Source organism: Mobula birostris, chromosome X (assembly GCF_030028105.1).
Source record: "Mobula birostris isolate sMobBir1 chromosome X, sMobBir1.hap1, whole genome shotgun sequence".
NCBI lineage: Eukaryota > Metazoa > Chordata > Chondrichthyes > Myliobatiformes > Myliobatidae > Mobula > Mobula birostris.
This window is the reverse complement of record NC_092402.1, coordinates 62,240,890-62,264,132: the sequence shown is the minus strand read 5'-3', so window position 1 is coordinate 62,264,132 and position 23,243 is coordinate 62,240,890. Positions and strand designations below refer to the sequence as shown.

Genomic DNA, 23,243 nt, shown 5'->3' with positions numbered 1-23,243 from the left:
CTCCCGAACTTCATCCAGCCACTGTTTATTCAGGGAACAATACTCAGGTCTACTTCATTCTTCCAAAATCTAACCTGTCCCTTACAAGTTACATTTCTTAGCATTTCTTGCAACTTTGGCCCATTGGATCTATCAGCTTTCAAAGCAATTCCACCCGTCCCACTTCACCACTTGCTTCCCTGCAACCTGCTTTCTCTAGATACCCACCAACATTCCCTTTTCACACAGAATGGCTCCACCCTCTCTCTGAATTGCTGGTTGTCAATGGATCAATAAATACCCTGACTATTGGCAGAAGGGTGGGTGCATTGCAGGATTTTGTCAGTGAGAACACCCTCACCCACGGAGACTGCAAGTGACTCCAAAACAAAAAGAGGTGAAGGCACAAAATCCAAGACTTGATATTTACCAGTCGAAAGGACCTGAGTACAGACAATCCTTCAACATTTGCCAGACCTAGCTCCATCAAACTGAGGGACACAATAAATCCATCAAAAATGTTCCATCCTTCCTGAAAATAGTAGTATGGATCCATTGCTATCAACTTCATCACCATCTCAGCCGTGAAGATTGCAGTGAAGACCTGAAAAAGATCAGAGTTAGAATGTTTTGATATAATTGGTAACACAAACCCATGCAAGTGTAGGAAGTACTCAACATTCTGGCTGCAGACCAGACCTATCCTCAACGCACATGTTGGGAATTGCTGGCGAAGCATCTTTCTGGGTGTTCCATATACAAGCCTTCACCTGGTCACTGTGACACCTGGCCTTAGTGTCTGAAAGGCCACCTAAACTACATAAAGTGAGACTTGAATTCACATATCAGTGAGCTAAATGTGGTTTTCAGGATCAAGGGTGGACCCTGAAGGCCACCTGAAATTTCACCCCAAAAAGATGACTAGTTCCTTTTGTCACACTCTTGCTGTACACAGAGGCTCAGCTTGTTCAACAGGAGAAGTCTAGGCCGCTACTAAAAATCTTTGAACTGTTTTAACGTTTCTCTGCTGGTGATATTTAAAACCTGCTCAAGTTGGTTTAAGTAACCAGCCAAAAAATAATTTATTGAATAACACAAGAAATAAAGGTAAATGAAGTAAACTAGGTTACTCACATGTAGCTACCTTTTTCAGTGGCAGTACATGAATGGGTTTGCTGCAGATACACTTGCCATGCACTGGCCTACCCTAGACTTGCCCTGCACTGCCATACACAAGGCAGTAGGGCTCTGCCACCTGCAGCTCACCACTTGAGCACCCCAGAACTCAGTTTGAGGGTTGGAGGGGGGGTCCAACAGTTGAATGGCAGGTTAGACAGGCTCGTCTCGAACTTCCATAAGCTCAATTGAGAATGGTTTCCAAACAAAACTGCCAGCTAGTGTCAAACTTAAATGTGGACATAACTGTACATTGTACTCAAATGTATTCTAATTGAGAGTTGAAGTGCTAAATCAGTGGGCCATAAAACTGCTCTTCACTGTTCCTATCGTTGCTTAAATTCTGGCAGTAATGCACCAACAAATGCCAAGTCAAGACAGTGTTATATAAGAACATATTGTATTTATAACACGTCCCTGCATGAGTTGCTGTTGACAAACAACAGGAGGGCCAGAGACCAGGAAAACTACATCTGTCTCTTAGCAGGACGCTTTGCACACACCACAGAATGCTCAAGTTTTTTTTTTATGCACAATTATGGTGTATTGTTATTATTGTTTTATGCACAGTTATAGCATCATATTGTTGTTATTACCAGCCCAGTATCTGGTCATGTCTCAGCCTGTACGTTACCTTTTCTTTCATGACAACAAGCACAAACAGCTTATAACCTCTCACCAGATTTTCCCTATGCTGGTGCACTTTTAAAAAAAGTACAACACTGCAACATTTAGTCAGAAAAGAAGAAAATTTGCACTTACACAGTGCATTTCACAATTTCCCACTAATTTTAAAATGTAGTTCCCTCTGTGATACCCATTTCCATCACAATTATCATTAAACTTCATTGGATTTCATTGCCACAGATGGCTATGGAGGCCAAGTCACTGGTTATACTTAAAGAGGAGATTGATAGGTTCTTGATTAGTAAGTGCATCAAAGGTTACAGAGAGAAGGCTGAAGAATGAGGTAAAGAGGAATAAATAAATCAGCCATGGTGGAGCAAGCACAACGGGCAAAATGGCCCAATTCTGCTCCTATGCCTTAGGGTGTTATTGTCTTAGCCTACTGATTTGTCATGAATTAAATCTTTCATCATGGCCTGTGAGAAAAGTGCACTATTAAAACATAGAACAGTTCAGCACAGGAGGAAGCCCTTCAGCCCAAAATGTCTGTGCTATGCACGATGCCAAATTCAGTTCATGCCTTCTCACCTACACATAATCCACGCCTCTCCAATCTCTATATATTCATGTGCCTATCAAAAAGTCCCAAATGCCACTATCTTATCTGCTTTCACTATCATCCCCGATAACCAGCTCCATGAAATTATGACTCTGTGTAAGAAAAAACTTGTCCCATACATCTCCCTTAAGCTTTCCCACTTCTCACCTCAAAACCACACCTTCTAGTATTAGACATTTCAACCCCAGGAAAATGATTCTGGCCATATACTCTATCTCTGCCTCTCATAATTTTTGTAAACTTGTGTTAGGTTTCCCATCAGCTTGCAATGCTTCAGAGAAACTAAACCAAGTTGGTATTACTTTCCTCGAGGCAGTTAAATGCTTTCTGCATGCCACCTCTTTCTACTGATCACTGGACCTACAATTTAGTGTTGCCTGCCAAAAGCCAGAGAACTTGGACAACACAATTAGGTTTGTCATTCAGATAATTTCTTTTAAATAAACAGGGAATCTCATTACAACTATGGTTTTGAAAAAAAAACGTTGAAAAGGCTGAAACTCCACTCTGGAAAAAGTTAAGAAATCTGACAAGGCAAATTGGAGGCATTTTCACTTGCAACAATCTGCAGGCTATAAATCAAAGAAAACTTGGGCTGCAGGAAGCAGTTATTCAGCCCATTGTGCCTGTACTGCTCAAAAGAGCTCAGCAGCCTAACCGCAGATCCATAGTCCTGCAGGTCATAATTCTTCAAGTGTACTTCCAAATATGATAAGGAATTCTGCCCCTTCCACTCTCTCATACAGCAGGTTTCATAGCCACATCACCATCTGAGTGTGGAAGAAGAAAATTAACCGTCACCTCCCTTCTAATCCTTCAATTACTTTAAATCCATGGGCAACAAACAATCTGCTGGAGGAACTTAGCTGCCCCACTAAGGTTCTCCAAACAGATTGTTTATTGCTCTAGATTCCAACATCGTAGTCACGTACCTCCCTTTAAATCCATGCACTCTGCTTTCTGGCTCTTCTCCAAGAGAAAAAATAGGTTCTTGCTATTTACTCTTTCTGGGCCTCTCAAAATTTTATACTCAACTACATTATCTCTCATCATCCAAAGGAATGTGACCCCAGCTGATTCAATCTTTTGTTCTCACTATAAGTTCCCAGTGTTACCAACATCCTGATAAGTCTTCACTGCACCTTCTCCAATGCTGTCACGGCTTACTTGTAATGTAGCCGTCACAACTATAGGCAGTACCTGAGGTGTAGTTTAACTTGTGTTACATACAATAAGGATGACCTCTCTGCATTTATGTTTCACACCTTGGTTAATAAAGACCCATTGTATCTCTTCATCTATGTTATTGACATGTCCTGCTCCTTTTAAGGATCTGCAGACACATTCTACGGTCCCACTGTTCCTCCACACTTCATTCACTTGTTTGTAGATGACATCACTGCAGTGGGCCAGTTCTCAAACAATGACAAGACAGAGTACAGGAAGGAGATAGGCAGCCAAGAGGCATGGTGTCATGATAATAATTCCCCCCCCCCCCCCAATGTCAGCAAAAGAAAAGAGCTGATCATTGACTTTAGGAAACAAAGAGGGGTACACTCCTGTCAGTATCAATGGTGCTGGTGTGGAGATGGTTGAGAGCTTCAAGTTCATAGGTGTAAATATAGCCACATAGGTTCTGTGACCATGTAGGCACACCAGCTTCTTTACTTCTTCAGACAGCTAATGAAATTACACAGAATTGTGAATGCAGACCTGTCTATTGCAAAAAAAAAAAACAGCCTCCCATTCACTGACTCGGTCTACATTTCTCACTGCTTCAGGAAAGCAGCCAACATAACCAAGGACCCCTCTCAACTTGGCCATTCTCTTTTCTATCCCCTACTGGGCAGAAGATGCAGAAGTCTCAGAACACATACCACTAGGACAAGGCCAGCTTCTATCCCACTGTTATCAGACTCTTGAATGGATACCTTATACAATGAAAATGAAATCTTGCTTCTCCCAATCTACCTCATTGTGGTTCTTATACCTTATGGTCTAACATCCTAAATGTACAGATATATGGAATGATCTGTCTGGATGGCAAGCAAAAGATTTTCACTCTCGGTACATGCAACAATGAAAAAACAATTCTCTCTCATTTATTGGTTATCCTCTTGCCTGACCGCACCTTCAGAAATGTAAAATTATTGAATGATCACTGGTAGATGTAAAAAGGAATTAAGGGGCAACTTCTTGAGAGGTGACTAGATTGTGGAACACTTCTAGCTACTTGGAAGAGGGCCAGAAAATTAGATTATGTATTTAAGAGAGAAAATCTAGAGAAGAACATTAGCAAGAAGAAATGCAGATAGGATTTAATCAATTAGAGAGACAGGCACATAGATGAGAAATAACCAATCTCTTTACTTAATGTTGATAATGTTAACCCTATCCAAAGTTTTGGCTTGTAGGCTTGAAAATATTTTGCCTTCTATAATATCTGATAATCAGACTAGATTTATTAAAAATCGATATTTCCATTTTAATATACGTCATTTATTAAACATTATGTATTCTCCTCCTAAGGAGATATCAGAATGCGTGATATCTCTAGATGCGGAGAAGGCTTTTGGTCGGGTTGAATGGAATTACTTATTTAAAACCTTGGAAAAAATTTAATTTTGGGCCCAATTTTATTCAATAGATTAAATTACTTTATTTATCCCCCTCTGCTTGGGTTCTTATTAATTTTCAGAACTCTAAACCATTTAAACTCCAATGTGGAACCAGACAAGGGTGTCCTTTGCTTTTTGATCTGGCTTTAGAACATTTAGCTATTGCTTTACGAGAATCTAGTGCTATCACTGGTATTCTAAGGAAAGGTACTACCCACAAAGTTTTGCTTTATGCTGATGATCTATTGCTTTTTATTTCTAATGCTGAGACTTCCTTACCTTCTACACTTTCTTTACTTTCCTACTTCAGCCAGTTTTCAGGATATAAATTGAATTTACGTAAGAGTGAACTGTTTCCCTTGAATAATTTGGTACCAGTTAATACTAACCTTCCTTTTAAAATTCTAAGAAATCAATTTACCTATTTGGGTGTAACAATTACTAAGAATTATAAACACCTATTTAAAGAAAATTTTCTTACCTTAATGAAATATGTGAAAAGGGCACTATCCAGTTGGTCGCCCCTCTCTCTATCGTTCATTGGTCGAATTAATTCTATTAAAATGAATATTTTGCCTAAATTTATATACCTTTTTCAGTCATTACCTGTTTTTATTCCTAAGTTTTTCTTTGATTCTCTTGATTCAATTCTATCTTCTCATATATGGAAGAATAAACAAGCTCGATTAAACAAAGGCCACTTTCAAAAAGCTAAAAAGAATGGAGGCTTAGCTTTACCAAATTTTAGGTGCTATTACTGGGCAGTCAATATACAAAATCTTATGTTCTGGTCATATTACATTAACTGCGAAGACTGTCCGGTATGAGTCTCTTTGGAAGCTAATTCTGTTATGAAATTTTCTATCATTTCTCTTCTTGGATCCTCACTTCCTTTATCTTTCAGTAAACTAACTGACAATTTGATAGTTAAGCATACTTTGAAGATCTGGCTACAATTTAGAAAATATTTTGGTTTATTGAGATTTTCTCTCTCTTGTCCCATTTTTTCTAATTGTTTTTTTAAACCTCTACAACTGATGTATTTTTTAAAGAATGGGATAGATTGGGTATTAAATGTTTTCAAGATTTATTTGTTGGAGGGAATCTCTTTTTCTGAACAATTGTCAGTTAAATATACCTTACTAAATACCCACTTTTTTCGATATCTACAAATTAGAGGCTTTCTGCGATCTCAATTACATACATTTCCTATGAGTCCTGATAAGAACTTAATAGATATAATTTTCAATTTGAAACTTTTTCATAATGGCTCAATATCCAATATTTATGGCATGCTGTTGGGAATGAGAGAGGCTCCTTTAGACAAAATTAAAAAAGCCTGGGAACAGGATTTACAGATTTCAATTTCTGAAGAGACTTGGAATGTAATTTTTAAATTGGTTAATACCTCATCACTATGTGCTCATCACTCCCTCCTACAAGTTAAAGTGGTCCACAGGGCTCATATGTCCAAAGACAAGCTATCTCGTTTTTATGTGGATATATCTCCCTGTTGTGACAGATGTAACAATGGAGGGGCTTCATTAATTCATATGTTTTGGACATGTCCGAGTCTTGAAAAATACTGGAAGTATTCTAAACTTTTTCTGTACTTTTTAAAGTAAATTTTAAGCCTAATCCTTTGACTGCCATGTTTGGTATTGTTGGAGAAAGAGGCATAACTTTGGAGACATCTGATTTGCATGTATTGGCCTTTATTTCTCTCATGGCTAGGAGGGCGGTGTTGCTTAAATGGAAGGACGCTGCTCCGCCTTCTCACGCTCAATGGTTACATGATGTTATGTCATGCTTAAATTTAGAGAAGATCCGTTGTTCAATTTCTGATTCTGATCAAGACTTTCAAACACTGTGGGGACCTTTTTTTGAATTATTTTCAAAACCTTTGATCTGGCATTAAAGAACAGATGTTGGCTAATAACATAAATCATTATGTGATAAGGATTTTTTTGTCTTTATTTTCTTTACCAAACAGCTTCGATCTTGATAATGGGTTTAGATTTTTTTTATATAATAAAACTATAACTCAATTTAATTCATTTGTTTGATTATAAATATGAGGTACTGTAATTGTAATAATATGATTTAAATATGATATATCCTGTACTATTCTATTTTTTTAATTCATATGTATCCTCATGAATTCTGTATTCTTCTATTTGAAATTTATTCATATTTAAATAGAATGTATCCTGTACTATTCTATTTTTTTAATTCATAATATGTATCCTCATGAATTCTGTATTCTTCTATTTGAAATTTAATAAAAATATTGAAAGAGAAAAAAGTTAAACCATAGACCTTACCAGGTTTCCCACAGCCAAAACACGTTCAAAGTGGGGCGTCATTGGGTAATGCTCCATTGCCATGAAGAGAGTGTTGAGTCCAATACAAATGGTAATAGCCAAGTCCACAAATGGATCGAATACAAACAGGTGCATGTACTCTTTCAGCTTCACCCACAACGGACAGCACTCCCAGATCAGAAACATATTGGCAAATTTATACCAGCAGGGTGGGCATTTTCTTTGAGACTCTTCAAGTTCTGAAATCACAAGATCACAAATTTCAGCAAAGCTTACCATTGTGTGTGCAACTTGTTACACTAAATAATGATTCACTGCTAATTACTTCATGGTCTCCCCAGCCACTCAACTGACTAAAATTGAACATGGACATAATACAACCACTTTTCTGACCAAATGTCCAAGGACAACAAGACTTGATGAAGTTCTCAGAAACTATTAATGCAAACTCACCCATTTTGTTCCTCTGCTACTGCACTCTTTCACACCAATTCTTTGCTAGGGGACATTGTTTAGGGTGTCAGTGTCATCCCCAAATAATCAATGATTACTTGTGGTTATGATGTGTAGTTAATATAGACCAGTACAACACAGTACTGACATTTTGGCCCATAATGTTATGTCGAACTTTTAACCTCTCCAAGATCAATCAAAGACTTTGCTCACACATAACTGTCCATTTTACTATCATCTATCTGCCTATCTAAGAGTCTCCCAATGTATCTGCCTCTACCACGAGTCCTGGCAGCACTTACCACTGTGTGTGGAAAAAAAAACTTCTGACATCCCCCACCTATATTTTCCTCCAATATGCCCACTTGTATTAGCCGTTTCCACTCTGGGAAAAGAGAAACAGCAGCCTATAATCATTTTATACACTTCTATCAAATCATTTCTCATCCTCTTGGGAGAATATGCTCCACTTACTACCACCCTCTGCCTTCTGTGGGCAAGTCAGTTCTGAATCCACACAGACAAGTTTCCCTGGATCCTTTGCCTCCCGACTTTCTGAAAGAGCCTATCATGGGCAACCTTAGCTAACACTTGCTAAAATCCATATTCACTACATCGACTGCTCTACCTTCATCAATGTGCTTTGTCAGATCCTCACAAAGCCTTGCCCTCCATTTTTTATTTCATCCATGTATGTGCTGATCTAAGAGTCCTTCAAATGTTCCTAATGTATCTGCTCCTACCACCACCCCAGCAACAAGTTCCACACACCCACTCTCTGTGTAACAAGTTCCACACACCCACTCTCTGTGTAAACAAAGTACTTACCTCTGACATCACCCCTGTACTTTCCTTTAATCACCTTAAAATCGTGCTTGTTTTTATTAGCCATTGTCACCCAGGTAAAACACACGCTGGCTACCCATTGCATCAATGCCTTTTATCATCTTATAACCTCTATCAAGTCACCTCTTATCCTGCTTTGCTCCAAAGAGAAAAGTCCTAGCCTGCTCAACCTTTCCTCACAAGACATGTTCTCTAATGCAAGCAGCATCCTGGTAAATCTCCTCTACACCTTCTCTAAAGCTTCCATATCCTTACTATAATGAGGTGACCAGAACAGGTTAAAATACTCCAAGTGTGGTCTAACCAAAGTTTAATAGAGCTGCAACATTACCTCTTGCCTCTCAAACTCAATCCCCTGACTAATGAAGGCCTAACACACCATATGCATTCTTAGCCACCCTATCAACTTGCATGGCAACTTTGAGGGATCTATGGACATGGATCCCAAGATCCCTCTGTTCCTCCACACTGCTAAGAATCCTGCTATCAAACTTGTATTCCGCCTTTGCGTTGAACCTTCCAAACTGTATCAACCTCACACTTCCTGGATTGAATTCCATCTGCCTCTTTTCAGCCCAGCTCTACATCCTATCAATGTCCCGCTGTAACCTACAACAACCTTCCACACTCTCCACAATTCCACCAACTTTTCTGCAATTTGCAAACTTACTAACCCATCCTTCCACTTCTTCATCCAAGTCATTTATAAAAATCACAAGCAGCAGGGGCCCAAGAATAGACCTCTGTAGAACATCACTGGCCACTGACCTCCAGACCGAATACACTCGATCTAAAACCACCCTCTGCCTTCTGTAGGCCAGGAAATTCTGTATCCTCACAGCCATTTCCTCTGCCTCATGACTTTGTGAATGACCTAATCATGTCATTACTAAAATCCATAGACCAGGTCCTCTGCTCTACCTTCAATTTGTTTTGTGACTTCCGCAAAGAATTCAAATCAGGCTTGTGAAGCACAATATACCTTTCACAGAACCAGGCTGACTAACCCTAACTAGGCTATGGTTCTCTAAATGCTTGTAAATACTGTCTCAAAAATCCTCTCCAATAGTTTGTTCACCACTGACAGAAGACTCACTAGTCTATAATTCCCAGCATTATTCCTATGAGCATTTTTGAACAAAGTAATAACATTTGCCATCTTCCAATCATCTGGTACTACTCCTGTGGCCTGTAATGTCGCAAAGATCACTGCCAATGGCTCAGCAATCTCTTCTGGCCCAGGAACTTGTCTATCCAAATAGAGGATGCTTCAGCACATCCTCATTTTTAACATCAACACGTTCCATCATATTAGCATATGATATTAAATAATTAGTGCAAAAATAGAAATTAAAAAATGAGGTGAGGTAGTGTTCATGGGTCCACTATCCATTCAGAAACTGGATGGCAGATGGGAAGAAGCTGTTCCTGAATCATTGAGCGTGTGCTTTCGGGCTTCTGTACCTCCTTCCTGATGGTAACAATGAGAACAAGGCATGACCTGGGTGATGGGGGTCCTTAATGATGGACGCCACCTTTTTGAGGCATCGCTCCTTGAAGATGTCCTGGATACTATGGAGACTAGTGCCCATGATGGAGCTGACTGAGTTTACAACTCTCTGCAGTTTACTTCGATCCTGTGCAGTAGTCCCCTCAATACCAGAAGATGATGCAGCCAGTTAGAATGCTCTCCCTGGACAATCTGTAGAAATTTGAGTGTTTTTAGTGATACACCAAATATTTTCAAACTCCTAATGAAATATAGTCATTCCTTCTTTGTAGCTGCCTTGATATGTTAGAAACGCAAGCACGAAGAAATCTGCAGATGCTGGAAATTCAAGCAACACACACAAAATGCTGGTGGAATGCAACAGGCCAGGCAGCATCTATAGGAAGAGGTACAGTCGACGTTTCGGGCTGAGACCCTTCGTCAGGACTAACTGAAAGAAGAGATAGTAAGAGATTTGAAAGTGGGAGGGGGAAGGGGAGATCCAAAATGCCTCCCATCCCATGATCCTCTCCCTTCTCCAGCCTGGTATCCCTTTTGCCAATCAACTTCCCAGCTCTTGGCTCCATCCCTCCCCCTCGTCTTCTATCATTTCAGATCTCCCCCTCCCCCTTCCACTTTCAAATCTCTTATTATCTCTTCTTTCAGTTAGTCCTGACCAAGGGTTTCGGCCTGAAACGTCGACTGTACCTCTTCCTATAGATGCTGCCTGGTCTGTTGCGTTCCACCAACATTTTGTGTGTGTGAGTTACTTGATATGTTGGAGCCAGGTTAGATCCTCAGAGATGTTGACACCCAGAAACACTTTCCACTTCTGATCCCTCTATGAGGATTGGCGTGTGTTCCTTCATCTTGCTCTTTCTGAAGGCCATAATCAGTTATTTGGTCCTACTGACATTGAGTGTAAGGTTATTGCTGCAACGCCACTCAACTAGCTGAGATATCTCACTCCTGTATGTCCTCTCGTCACCAGCTGAAATTTTGCCAACAATAGTTGTATCATCAGCAAATTTCTTCGATGACATTTGAGCTGTGCCTAGCCACACAGTCGCGGGTGTAGAGAGAGTAGAGCAATGGGCTAAGCACACACCCCAGTGTTGATTGTCAGCAAGGTGGAGATGACGTTTCCAATCTGCACAGACTGTGGTCTTCCAGTTCGGAAGTAGAGGATCCAGTTGCAGAGGGAGCTACAGAGGCCCAGGTTCTGGAGCTTTTCAATCAGAACTGTAGGACGTTTTGTGTTAAATGCTGAGCTGCAGTAAATAAACAGCATCCTGACATAGGTATTTGTATTGTCCAGGTGATCCACGACCATGTGAAGAGCCAATGAGACTGCATCCGCCATAGACCTATTGTGGCGATAAGCAAATTGCAGTGGGTCCAGGTCCTTGCTGAGACAGGAGTTAATTCTAGCCATAACCAACCTCTCAAAGCACTTCATCGCCATAGATACAAGTGCTACTGGATGATAGTTATTAAAGCAGCTCACCTTGCTCTTCTTGGGTACCGGTATAATTGTTTCCCTTTTGAAGCAGGTGGGAACATCCAACTGTAGTAATGAGATATTGAAAATATCCTTGAATAACTCTGCCAGTTGGTTGGCACATTTTTTCAGAGCCCAATCAGGTACTCCATTGGGACCTGTCGCCTTGCAAGGCTTCACCCTTTTGAAAAACAGCCTAACGTTGGGCTCTGCGACAAAGATTACGGTGTCACCAAATGCTCCAGGGATCCGCATAGCTGTAGTTTTATTCTCCCTTTCAAAATGAGCATAGAAGGCACTGAGCTTGTCTGGCAGTGAAACATCGCTGCCACTCATGTTTGGCTTTGCTTTGTAGGAAGTAACTTCATATAAAACCCTGCCCGGGTTGACGTGCATCTGCTTTCACCTCCAACCTCATTTGAAATTGATCCTTAGCTCTTGAAGTAGCCCTTGGCAAGTCCCTGGTATTCTCGTACAGACCGGAGTCACCAGACGTAAATACCACAGATCCAGCCCTTAGCAGATTACAAAGCTCTTGGCTCATATACAGCTTTTGATTTGGGTATGTACAGAAAGTTCTTGCAGGCACACACCCATCCACACAGGTTTTAATGAAGTCAGACCCAAAGATGAATCCCTGGATACAGTCCAGTCTACTGACTCAAGGCAATCCTATAAGTGCTCCTGCACAGCCCTTGCCTCTACCTTCTTGGTCCTCACTGCTGGTGCTGCAGTCTTCAGTCTCTGCCTGTACTCAGGGAGTAGAAGTACAGCCAGGTGATCAGATTTCTCGAAGTGAGGGTGTGGGATAGCACAGTAAGCGCTCTTGATGGTGGTGTAACAATGATCCAATGTGTTGTTTCCTCTGGTACTACAAGTGATTTGTTGGTAATAATTATTTAGAGACTTTTTCAAGCTGGCCTGGTTAAAATCCCCCAAAATGATGGGGAAGTCATCAAGGTGCACTGTTTCATGCCTGTTTATTATGTCGCTCAGTTTGTCTAGAGCCTGTTGTACACTGGCCTGAGGTGGGATGTACACTGCTACCAAGATTATTGCTGAAATCTCCCACGGCAGATAAAATAAATGAAACTTGATTGCTTGGTGTTTCAGGTCAGGTGAGCAGGACTGGGAGAGCGCTGGCACGCTTGCACCCCACAAGGAGTTGATCATGAAGCATCCCCCGCCTCCTCTGCCTTTGAAAGACTCAGCAGGTCCTATCTTGATGGTGTATTGTGAAGACAGCCAGCTGTATCCCTGTATCTAGAATGGTAGGGTAGATTCCATGAAACAAAAAACACAACAGGTCCTAATGTCCCTCTGGTACAGCACCCTAGCTCTGAGATCATCAGTTTTATTTACCAGAGACTGTTATGTTTGCCAGCAAGATAGTGGGTATTGGAAGTCGAAATCCACGCTTCCTCAGGTGAACTTTTAGACCAGAGTGACATCCTCTCTTCCACTAGCTCTCCCAAGTCTCTTCTTAAGCTCTTTTCTGTAAACATTGCAACTCCCCAGAGCCCTTTCTGATCTCTGCACTATAAACCTTAAGTATGCTTCTTTTTTCCTTTTGACAATATGTTCCACATCTCTTGTCAACTGCAGCTCCCTTACCTGCCTAAATGGGACAAAACTACCCAGACACCCAAGCAAGTGCTCCCTAAACAACCCCCACAGTTGCATTGTGCATTTCCCAGTGCACAATTGACTCCCTATTTACACTCCCATCTTGTTTTATAAAATCATAATTCCCCCTCCCTCAAATAAATACTTCTCCATACCATCTGCTCCTATCCCCATGCAAGGCTATGGTAAAGGTCAGGGAGTTGTGGTCAGTCTCCGAAATGTTCATCCACCGGGAGATCTGACACCTGATCAGGTTCATTGCCCAGTACGAGATCCAATATGGTTTCTCCGCTAGTCAGCCTGTCTACGTATTCAGTCAAGAATCCCTCCTGGACACACCTAATAAATTCTGCTCCATCTAAATATTTTTCACTAAAGTGACACCAACCCTGCTATTTTTGCACCTTCCCAAAATCTGCATCCCAATCTGTTCCTCAGTGTTGCTGTTGTAATTGGGGGTCTATAGAATACTCCCAGAGTTCAGGATTCAAAGTTCAAAGTAAATTTATTATCAAAAGTACATATACGTCCCCGAGGTTTATTTTCTTGTGAGTATACACAGTGAACACAAGAGACATTATAAAATCATTGAACACTTACCTAACAAACAACAAACTGTGCTATTACAAAATAATAATAATAAATAAATAAAGCAATAAATATCAAAAACATGAGATGGCAGAGTCCTTGAAAGTCAGTCCATAGGCTGTAGGAATAGTTCAGTAATGGGTGAGTGAAGTTATCCTCTCTGGTTCAAGAGCCTGATGATTGAGTAATTACTGTTCCTGAACCTGATAGTGTGGGTGGATGGCAGCAGCACGGAGAGAGCATGACCTGGGTGGTGGGAGTTCTTGATGATAGATGCTGCTTTCCGGCGACAATGCTCCCTGCAGGTGTGCTCAGTGGTGGCGAGGGCTTTACCTGTGATGGACTGGGCTGTATTCACTACATTTTTGTAGGATTTTCCATGAAAGGGCATTTGTATTTCCATACCAGGCCGTGTTGCAAACAGTCAATATACTCTCCATCACACACCTATAGGCATTTGTCAAAGTTTGAGATGTCATGTTGAATCTTCCCAAACTTCTAAGTTGAGGTGCTGCTGTGCTTTCTTCATGATGGCACTTACGTGCTGAACCAGGAGAGGTTCCTCTGAAATGATAACACTGAGAAATTTAAAGTTGCTGACCGCTTCTACCTCTGATCCCCTGATAAGGTCTGGCTCATGGACCTCTGGTTTCCTCTTCCTGAAGTCAATACTCAGCTCCTTGGACTTGCTGACATTGAGTAAGTGGTTGTTGCTGTGACACTACTGAGCCAGATTTTCAATCTCCCTCCTATACGCTGGTTCATCACCACCCTTGATTCGTCCAAAGACAATGGCATCATCGTCAAACTTAAATAAGGCATTACAGCTGTGTTTGGCTTCACAGACACAAGTATAAAGTGAGCAGAGCAGGAGGCAAAGGACACAGGCTTGTGGTGCACCTGTGCTGATGGAGATTATGGAGATGTTTTGACAATCCGAACTGACTGAGGTCTGCAGTGAGGGAAATCGAGGATTCAATTGCGCAAGGAGTTATTGAGGCCAAGCTCTTGAAACTTGTTGATTAGTTTTTAAAGGGATGATAGCATTGAATGCTGCGTTGTTGTCGATGAAGAGCATCCAGATGTATGCATCTTTGCTGCCCAAATGTTCCAGGGTTGAGTGAAGAGCCAATGAAATGGCATCTGCTGTAGATCTGTTGCAGCAATAAATTGGAGCGGATCCCAGTTTCTTCTCAGGCAGGAGTTAATGTGTTTCATTGTCAACCTCTCAAAGCACTTCATCACGGTGATGAAGGTCCTACTGGACGATAGCCATTGAGGCAAGTTACTTCGTTCTTCTTAAGCACCAGTATAACTGAAACCTACTTGAAGTTGGTGGGTACTTAAGTCTGCTGAAGTGAGAGGTTCAATAGTTTAATAGCTCCATTTACTATCAGAGAAATGTGTACAATATACAACCTGAAATTCATTCTTTGGTGAACACTCCAGCCAGTTGACCAGCATTGGTCTTTAGGACTTGGCCAGGTACCCCATCTGGGCCTAATGCTTTCCAGGGATTCACCCTCCTGAAGGATGCTCCCGCACTGACCTCAGAAATCACAGGTTCATTGGGGGTTGTGGAAGTTTGTGAATGTTCCTCCTTGCTTTGACAGTCAGAGCAAGCAGAGAAGAGCTCATCTGGAATGAAGCTTTGTTGTCACCTATGTCGCTTGGTTTCACTTTTAAAGTGGTGATAATATTCAAGCCCTGCCACAGTTGTCGAGCACCTTTCAGTGATTTAAGTTAGGCTCGGAATTGCCACTTCGTACGTGAGATGGCTTTCTGGAGATCGAACCTGGACCTCTTGTATCTTACTTGATTGCCAGACCTAAATGCCTCTAATCTGACCCCCAGCAGATCGCTGATCTCCTGGTTCATCCAGGGCTCCTAGTTGGGCAGACTCTGAAAGGTTTTGTGCGGACACATTCATCTATGACTGTTCTTATAAAGTCCTTGACAACTGTGGTGTATTAATTCAGATCCTCAGATGAGTCCTTGAATGTGGCCCAGTCAACCGACTCAAAGCAATCCCGTAGGCATTCCTTTGCTTCCTGCGACTACCTCTTTGCCGTCCTTATCTCTGGAGCCTTGCTCTTTAGCTTCTGCCTGTATGTAGGTAGGTAGGTAGGCAGGTAGGTAGGATAGCCAAGTGATCCGATTTACTGAAATGCAATTTAAGGATGGATTAGTAGGAAATCCTAATCATAGTATATCAGTGATTGAATGAGATGGGACCCCTGATGCTGCCAATTATATGTTGATGATAACTGGGCAGAGATTTCTTCAAACAGGCCTGATTGAAGTCCCCAGCAATAATTTGAAAAGCGTCAGGGGAAGCTGTTTACGTGCTGATGACAGCATTCAATATCTCCAGTGCCTGCTTAGCATTGGCTTTGGTGGCATGTAAACTGTGGTCAGGATCATGGAGAGAACTCTCTTGGCAAGCAGAACTGTTGGAACTTAATTGTTAGATAGTCCAAGTTGGTTGGGGGGGGGGAGTGGGGGAGGGGAGGTGGCGGCAAGAGTACGACAAAACTGCCATGTCTGAGTACCACAAAGAGTTTATCATGAAACACAGACCCCCAATGTTTGGTTTCTCTAAATCAGAAGACCAGTCCATCCTGTCTCTCAGGAAGCCTTCAGATCTTATCAAAGTATTTGCCACGGCCAGAGGGAGCCACATCTCCATGAAACACAACACTGCAATTTTGCATTTCACTCCCATACAGCAATCTTCCCGTGGGTCCTCAATCTTGTTCGCCAGCGACTACATTTGCTAACAAGATGCTGGACAAAGGAAATTTCATTCCCATGTTTTAGTCTAGCTTGGAGCTCTCCCCTCCCTTTCGTACGGCCAGGGTGATGCACCTTCTTCCGCTCAAAGGTATCACACCTGGATGCTTGAGAGTTAAGTCCACCGAGTCCTAAAGAAGATCATGAAATCACTAGCTCATTAAGATGGTTCCAAACTACATTACATAAAGGTAAATTGCAGGCTGCAGATTCCAATGAACATAATCAAAAGTATATTTAGAAGTTTTGTAAGCTGCCTGCAGCACATCGTTGTAGTTCACCAGTGCTATCTCCTCTTTCAGTGATTGCTCCTTTCCTGTTTCTAACTTTCAACCACACTGACTCAGGTGACAATCCCTCTGCAAGATCCTCCCATCTCTAGAGCTGTGATACTATCTGATTAGCAATGCCACTCTGCCATATCTTAACTCCCTCTGTTCCTTTTGAAACATCTAAACCCTGGAACATCCAGCAGCCATTCCTGCCCTTGTGAAAGAAGAGTCTCTGTAATGGGAACAACATCATAGTTCCACGTACAGACCCATGTTCAAAATTTATTGCTATTTTATTCCCCCTGATACTTCTCACTTTAAAATAGACACATTTCAACCCACCCAACTGACCAGATTTATGCACTATGCACTGCTGATCTTTCCTACATGTTGTATCCATCTTTACATCTACTGCTCCATCTTCTGGCCTATCAATCTGGTTCCCATTCCTCTGCCAACCTAGTTTAAAACCTCCCCAACAGCTCTAGCAAACCTACCTGCAAGGATATTGGTCCTCTTCAAGTTCAGGTGTAACATGTCTCTTTTCTACAGGTCATTCCTTCCCCACAAGGGAGCCCAATGATCGACAAATTTGAAACCCTGCCCCCCACCCCTGCACCAATTCTTCAGCCTCCCATTCATCTGCCAAATCATCCTCTTCTTGCCCTTCCTGGTGTGTGGCACAGGCAACAATCCAGAGATTACTAACCTTGAGGTTCTGCTTTTCACCTTCCTACCTAGCTCCCATATTCTGTTCAGGACCTCATCCCTTTTCCTACCTACGTCATTGGTACCAAGATGTACCACGACTTCTGGCTGCTCACTCTCTCCCTGAAGAAATCTGTGTACCCAATCTGATACATCCTGGACCCTGGCACCTGGGAGGCAACATACCACCTGAGTTTCTTTCACATCCACAGAATCTCCCGTCTGTTCTATTTACTACGGAATCCCCTATCACCACATCACTCCTCCTCTCCCCACCTCTCTTGAGCCAGAGCCAGACTCAGTGCCAGAGACCTAATTCTTGCAGCTTTCCTCTGTTCAGATGTAACCCCTTCCCCCTAAACAGTATCCAATGTGATGTACTTGCAATTTAGGGGTATGACCACAGAGATGCCTATTCCCTTTCCCTCTCCTGACGGTCACCTAGCTACCTGCCTCCTGCAACTCTGGTGTGATTACCTCCCTGTCGCTCCTGTCTATGAACTCCTCATTCTCCCCAAATGATCTGTAGGCCATTCAGCTCTTGCTCCCTAACATGATCTCTAAGGAGCTGTAACCATATGGAGTTCTTGCAGATGGAGCAGTCTGGGAGACTGGAGTTCACCCAGGTCTCTGACATTTTGCAAGAGGAGTACGTCACTTCCTAGGGATGCATTCTTGCGACTCTAGCAAGGAACTAATAGACAAATAAGAGAAATTTGACATAAACCTTGGCCGAGATGCTGCATCTCCCGACCTTAGCCAAAGCCACAGTTCCCCACTCCAATCCTGTCCCACTACAACAATGGCCGCTCTGCTTAAATTTAATTTCTTTTAATTGGCCCTTGACATATGTCTAATAATCCAATTACAAACTCTACATTAAGTCCAGACAGGCTGTGCTCATTTTTAGTGCATTTAATATTGGCTGCAAAATGATGACTGTTGCTTTGAGAATATATTGTCATATAATTAACTGCTCTTGGGTTGAAAGAATTGCATATGGAGTCTTATCTTCTTTCTTTTGAGATAAAGCACAGAAACAGGCCCTTCCAGCCCAATATATAGGCACCCGTTAGTCTTGTGAGACCATGGATTTGAGCCTTGGAAGATTTCCAGGGCGCAGGCCTGGGCAAGGTTGTATGGAAGACCGGCAGTTGCCCATGCTGCAAGTCTCCCCTCTCCACGCCACTGATGTTGTCCAAGGGAAGGGCATTAGGACCCATACAGCTTGGCACTGGTGTCGTCGCAGAGCAACGTGTGGTTAAGGGCCTTGCTCAAGGACACAACACGCTGCCTCAGCCAAGGCTCGAACTGCAACCTTCAGATCACTAGACAAACGCCTTAACCACTTGGCCACACGCCAACACTCCAGCCCAATGAGCCTACGCTATCCATGTGCTTAATTAATCTGCTAACCCATACATCTTTGGAATGTAGGAGAAACCCAGAGGAAACCCATGCAATCGTGGGGAGAACATACAAACTCCTTACAGACAGCAGTGGAGTGGCACTGTGCTACCATGCTGAACCTTAGGTCACGTTCTGAAAGCTCCTCATCCACCGGTTTGCACAAAGAATCCAGACCCTACATAATTTGATTTTACCTTGGATGAAATCATAGGCCTGTTATGCACTGTCCTTGCCCAATGTTCGGATGTATATTTCCAGCAAGGAGGCTGCGAGAAAGGCTGTCTGAAGCACTCCAGTTTCAAGCAACCATGACATCAAAGCTGCTACACTGCCCAGTTTGATTAACTCAGTTTGGTACAAAGAAATGAGCTTGGATTGCTAAACTTTGTGACTGACAATGGGAGAGGCAAACTTGATCTTCATTATCTGCTGTTGAATAAGATAACACTGGTGCAGCAAAGTGATGATGGCGCTAAACGGCAACTCCTTTGCTTGCATCTTCGGAAACAGCTCTGTTTTCATCTTTAATATCTTTATTTTTCCCTTTCAGGGTTCTTTTGAAGACCCTGACCTGGAGTTACACGCTGACTACAGTTCTTTGCGGAAATGGGACCCGCTCTCGGGGTTCCACTACCGGCCATTGTTTGGCACAGCAAGGGCTCAGCCTAAGAGTTCGGCTCAACTTTGGAGGCCTAGGATCTCGGAGCTCTGGAGACAGGCGGATCAAAAGTCGGTGTCATGGCGAGAGACCTGTGTGTCATTGCAGGAGTCAGAATATCTATGGCTGTGTGCTCAGAGACTCCAGATCTTTGGGCACAGAACTTGATAAAAGCGACACAATGAACTTTTAACATTGTAAACCAGCAAGTTGTTTATTATGTCTCCCCGCTCGTTGTGAAACAGACATCTCTTTCACCCTTATTAGAGAGAGACTGTGGTATGTCGAATGTTGGGTGAACAATGTAGTCTTTGCAGTACTACAAGTCTGTGTTGTTACTGTTGCTTTTGCTAATGCTTGAGTGCTCGGTGACGGGTGCCGATGCTTTTTTTGCTGGTGGGGGAGGGGAAATTGTTGCTTGCTGCTGCTTGTGCGAGGGAGGGGGGAGCTGGGGGAGACTTTGAGGTTCTAACATTTAACTGTCATTCATTCTTTAGGGCACTCCTTTGTTTTCGTGGATGGTTGCAAAGAAAAAGCATTTCAGGATGTATATTGTATACATTTCCCTGACATTAAATGTACCTTTGAAACCTTTTAAACCTGTCTAGGTAGCCTAAAATTATTGAGTGCTAAAATACACACAATGCTGGAGGAACTCAGCAGGCCAGGCAGCATCTATGGAAAAAAGGACAGTCAACGTTTCAGGCCAAGACTCTTCGGCAGGACCCCAGCTTTGAGTGCTAACCCTAGCTTTAATGGAAGTGAACTGTATATACAGATCTGGAGGTGGGAGTATGCTAGAGGTAAGATGCATTTTAAAACCATAGTTTATTTCCTCAGCACCAGCATTCAGACCAACCCATCTTGTAAGGCTTTGATCCATCTGGTGGCAATTTTCCTGGCACTGGGTCACACATAACTTATTTGTTAAGGGCAAGTCACTGTAACAATGTTTGATTCTGTCATCTCAAAGTAAAATTTATTTTATTTCATTTTTTTCCCCCTTAGAGATACAACCAGTACAGGCCCTTCTGGTCCAACAAACCCGTGCCACCCAATTACACCCATGTGATCAATTAAAGTATATGTTAATATATACTACTTTGAGATTCATTTTCTTGTAGGTATTTACAAGGAAAAAAGAAATACAACTGAATTTTACGAAAAGCTATACAAAGACTGACAAATCTGCAAACCAATCTGCAAAAGCTACTACAACTTTGGGGGCCAGAGTTCAGAGTTCAATTCTGATGCCATTTGTAAGAATTTGGTACGTCCTTCCCATGAGCATGTGGGCTTCTCTAGGTGCATGGGTTTCCTCCAGCTACACTGGATTCCTCCCACGTACCGGTTAGTAGGTTAGTCGGTCATGATAAATTATCCTGTGATTAGGCTGGGGTTAAATAGAGTTGCTGGGCGGTGCAACTTGGTGGGCTGGAAGAGCTTACTCTGCATTGTGTCTCTAAATGAAATAAATAAAAACAAAATTTAAAAATATAAATTATGCAAATAAAAGTAATACAAGGGGCGATTGATAGGTTCGTGGCCTAAGGTAGAAGGAGTCAATTTTAGAAAACCTAGCACATTTATTTTTCAGCATAGTCCCCTCCTACATTTACACACTTAGTCAAGCGGTCGTGGAGCATACGGATCCCTTCTTTGTAGAAATGGTCCACAGCAGGGGTGATAAGTTCGTGACCTAAGGTAGAAGGAGATGAGTTATACAGCTCTTGTCACATGCATGTGCAGTTCAACTCTGAGTGAAAATTCTGAAAGTTTGAAGTTAATAATTCACCGCCTTCTACCTTAGGCCATGAACTTATCAATCATGCCTGCTGTGGACCACTTCCGGAGGTCCAAGACATCGACTTCTACAAAGAAGGGATCCGTATGCTCCACGACCGCTGGACTAAGTGTGTAAGTGTAGGAAAAATAAATGTGCTAGGTTCTCTAAAATTGACTCCTTCTACCTTAGGCCACGAACTTATCAATCACCCCTTGTACTGAGAACACAGGTTAGAAAGAGTCTTTAAAAGTGAGTGTGGAGGTCGTAGGATCAGAGTAGTGGTGAGTGAAGTTATCCCTGAACCTGGTGATGTGGGACCTCAGGCCTCTGCTGTGCCTCCTGCCCAATAATAGTAGCAAGAAGAGAACACGAACTGAATGGTGGGGGTCTTTGATGGATGCTGCTTTCCTGTGGCAGTGCTCCATGGAAATGTACTCAATGGTGGGGAGGACTTTATCTGCAGCCTTTTCTGTTCTTGAGCATTGGTGTTTCCATACCAGGCCACGATGCAACCGGTCAGGATATGCTCCACTGTGCATTTATAGAAGTTTGCTAAAGTTTTTGGTGACGTGCTGAATCTACGCTAACTTCTAAGAAAGCAGAGGTGCTGTCATGTTTTCTTTGCGATGATACTCAAGAGCTGGTCCCAGGACAGATCCTCTGGTATGTTAACGCCAAGGAATTTAAAGCCACTGACCCCTTCCACTTCCAATTCCCTAATAAGGACTGGTTAATGGACCTCTGACTACTTCTTCCTGTAGTCGATAATCAGATCTTTAGTTTTGTGGATACTGAGTGAAATGCTGTGGAGGCGTCACTAAATCAGATTTTTGATCTCCCTCCTATATGCTGATTCACCGCCACTTTTGATTCAGCCAATAACAGCAAGCTCAAATACGAGATTAGAGATGTACTTAGCCACACAATCATAGGTGTAAAGCAAGTAGAGCAGGGAGCTAAGCACAAAGCCCTGTGGTGCACCTTTGCTGATGGAGATCATGGAGGAAGTGTTGCCAATCTGAACTATCTGAAAGGTTGAATAGGTTAGGACTTTATTCCCTGGAGCGTAGAAGAATGAGGGGAGATTTGATAGAGGTATATAAAATTATGATGGGTATAGATAGAGTGAATGCAAGCAGGCTTTTTCCACTGAGGCAAGGGGAGAAAAAAAACCAGAGGACATGGGTTAAGGGTGAGGGGGGAAAAGTTTAAAGGGAACATTAGTGGGGGCTTCTTCACACAGAGAGTGGTGGGAGTATGGAATGAGCTGCCAGACGAGGTGGTAAATGCGGGTTCTTTTTTAACATTTAAGAATAAATTGGACAGATACATGGATAGGAGGTGTATGGAGGGATATGGTCTGTGTGCAGGTCAGTGGGACTAGGCAGAAAATGGTTCGGCACAGCCAAGAAGGACCAAAGGGCCTGTTTCTGTGCTGTAGTTTCTATGGTTCTAACTGAGGTCTGCAAGTGAGGAAATCAAGGATCCCAATGTACAGGGAGGTACCAAGGCCCAAGTCTTGGAGCTTAGTGATAAATTTTGAGGGGATGATAGTGTTGAATGCTGAGCTGCAATCAATGAAGAACATCCTGATATATGCACTTTCACTGTCCGGGTGTTTCAGAGCTGAGGGAAGAGCCAATAAAACGGTATCTGCTGTTGAGCTGCTGAGACGGTAGGCAAAGTGGAGTGGATCCAATTCACTTTTCAGGCAGAATTTGACATACTTCATGACCAGCCTCTTGAAGCACTTCATCGTAGTGGATGCAA

General features: G+C 42.4%; 1 protein-coding gene across 1 annotated transcript in view; it reads right to left on the bottom strand.

Annotated features, from left to right (window-relative positions):
- LOC140191801 (sodium channel protein type 8 subunit alpha-like) overlaps window positions 1–23,243 on the bottom strand; it is a 248,703-nt gene that overhangs the window by 58,557 nt on the left and 166,903 nt on the right. Inside the window, exons 13-14 of the mRNA XM_072249577.1 lie at window positions 7,344–7,582; window positions 410–583 (exon numbers count right to left, since the gene is read on the bottom strand). Of these exons, the coding sequence (XP_072105678.1) occupies window positions 410–583; window positions 7,344–7,582 (413 nt within the window). The remainder of the gene's footprint in view (window positions 1–409; window positions 584–7,343; window positions 7,583–23,243) is intronic.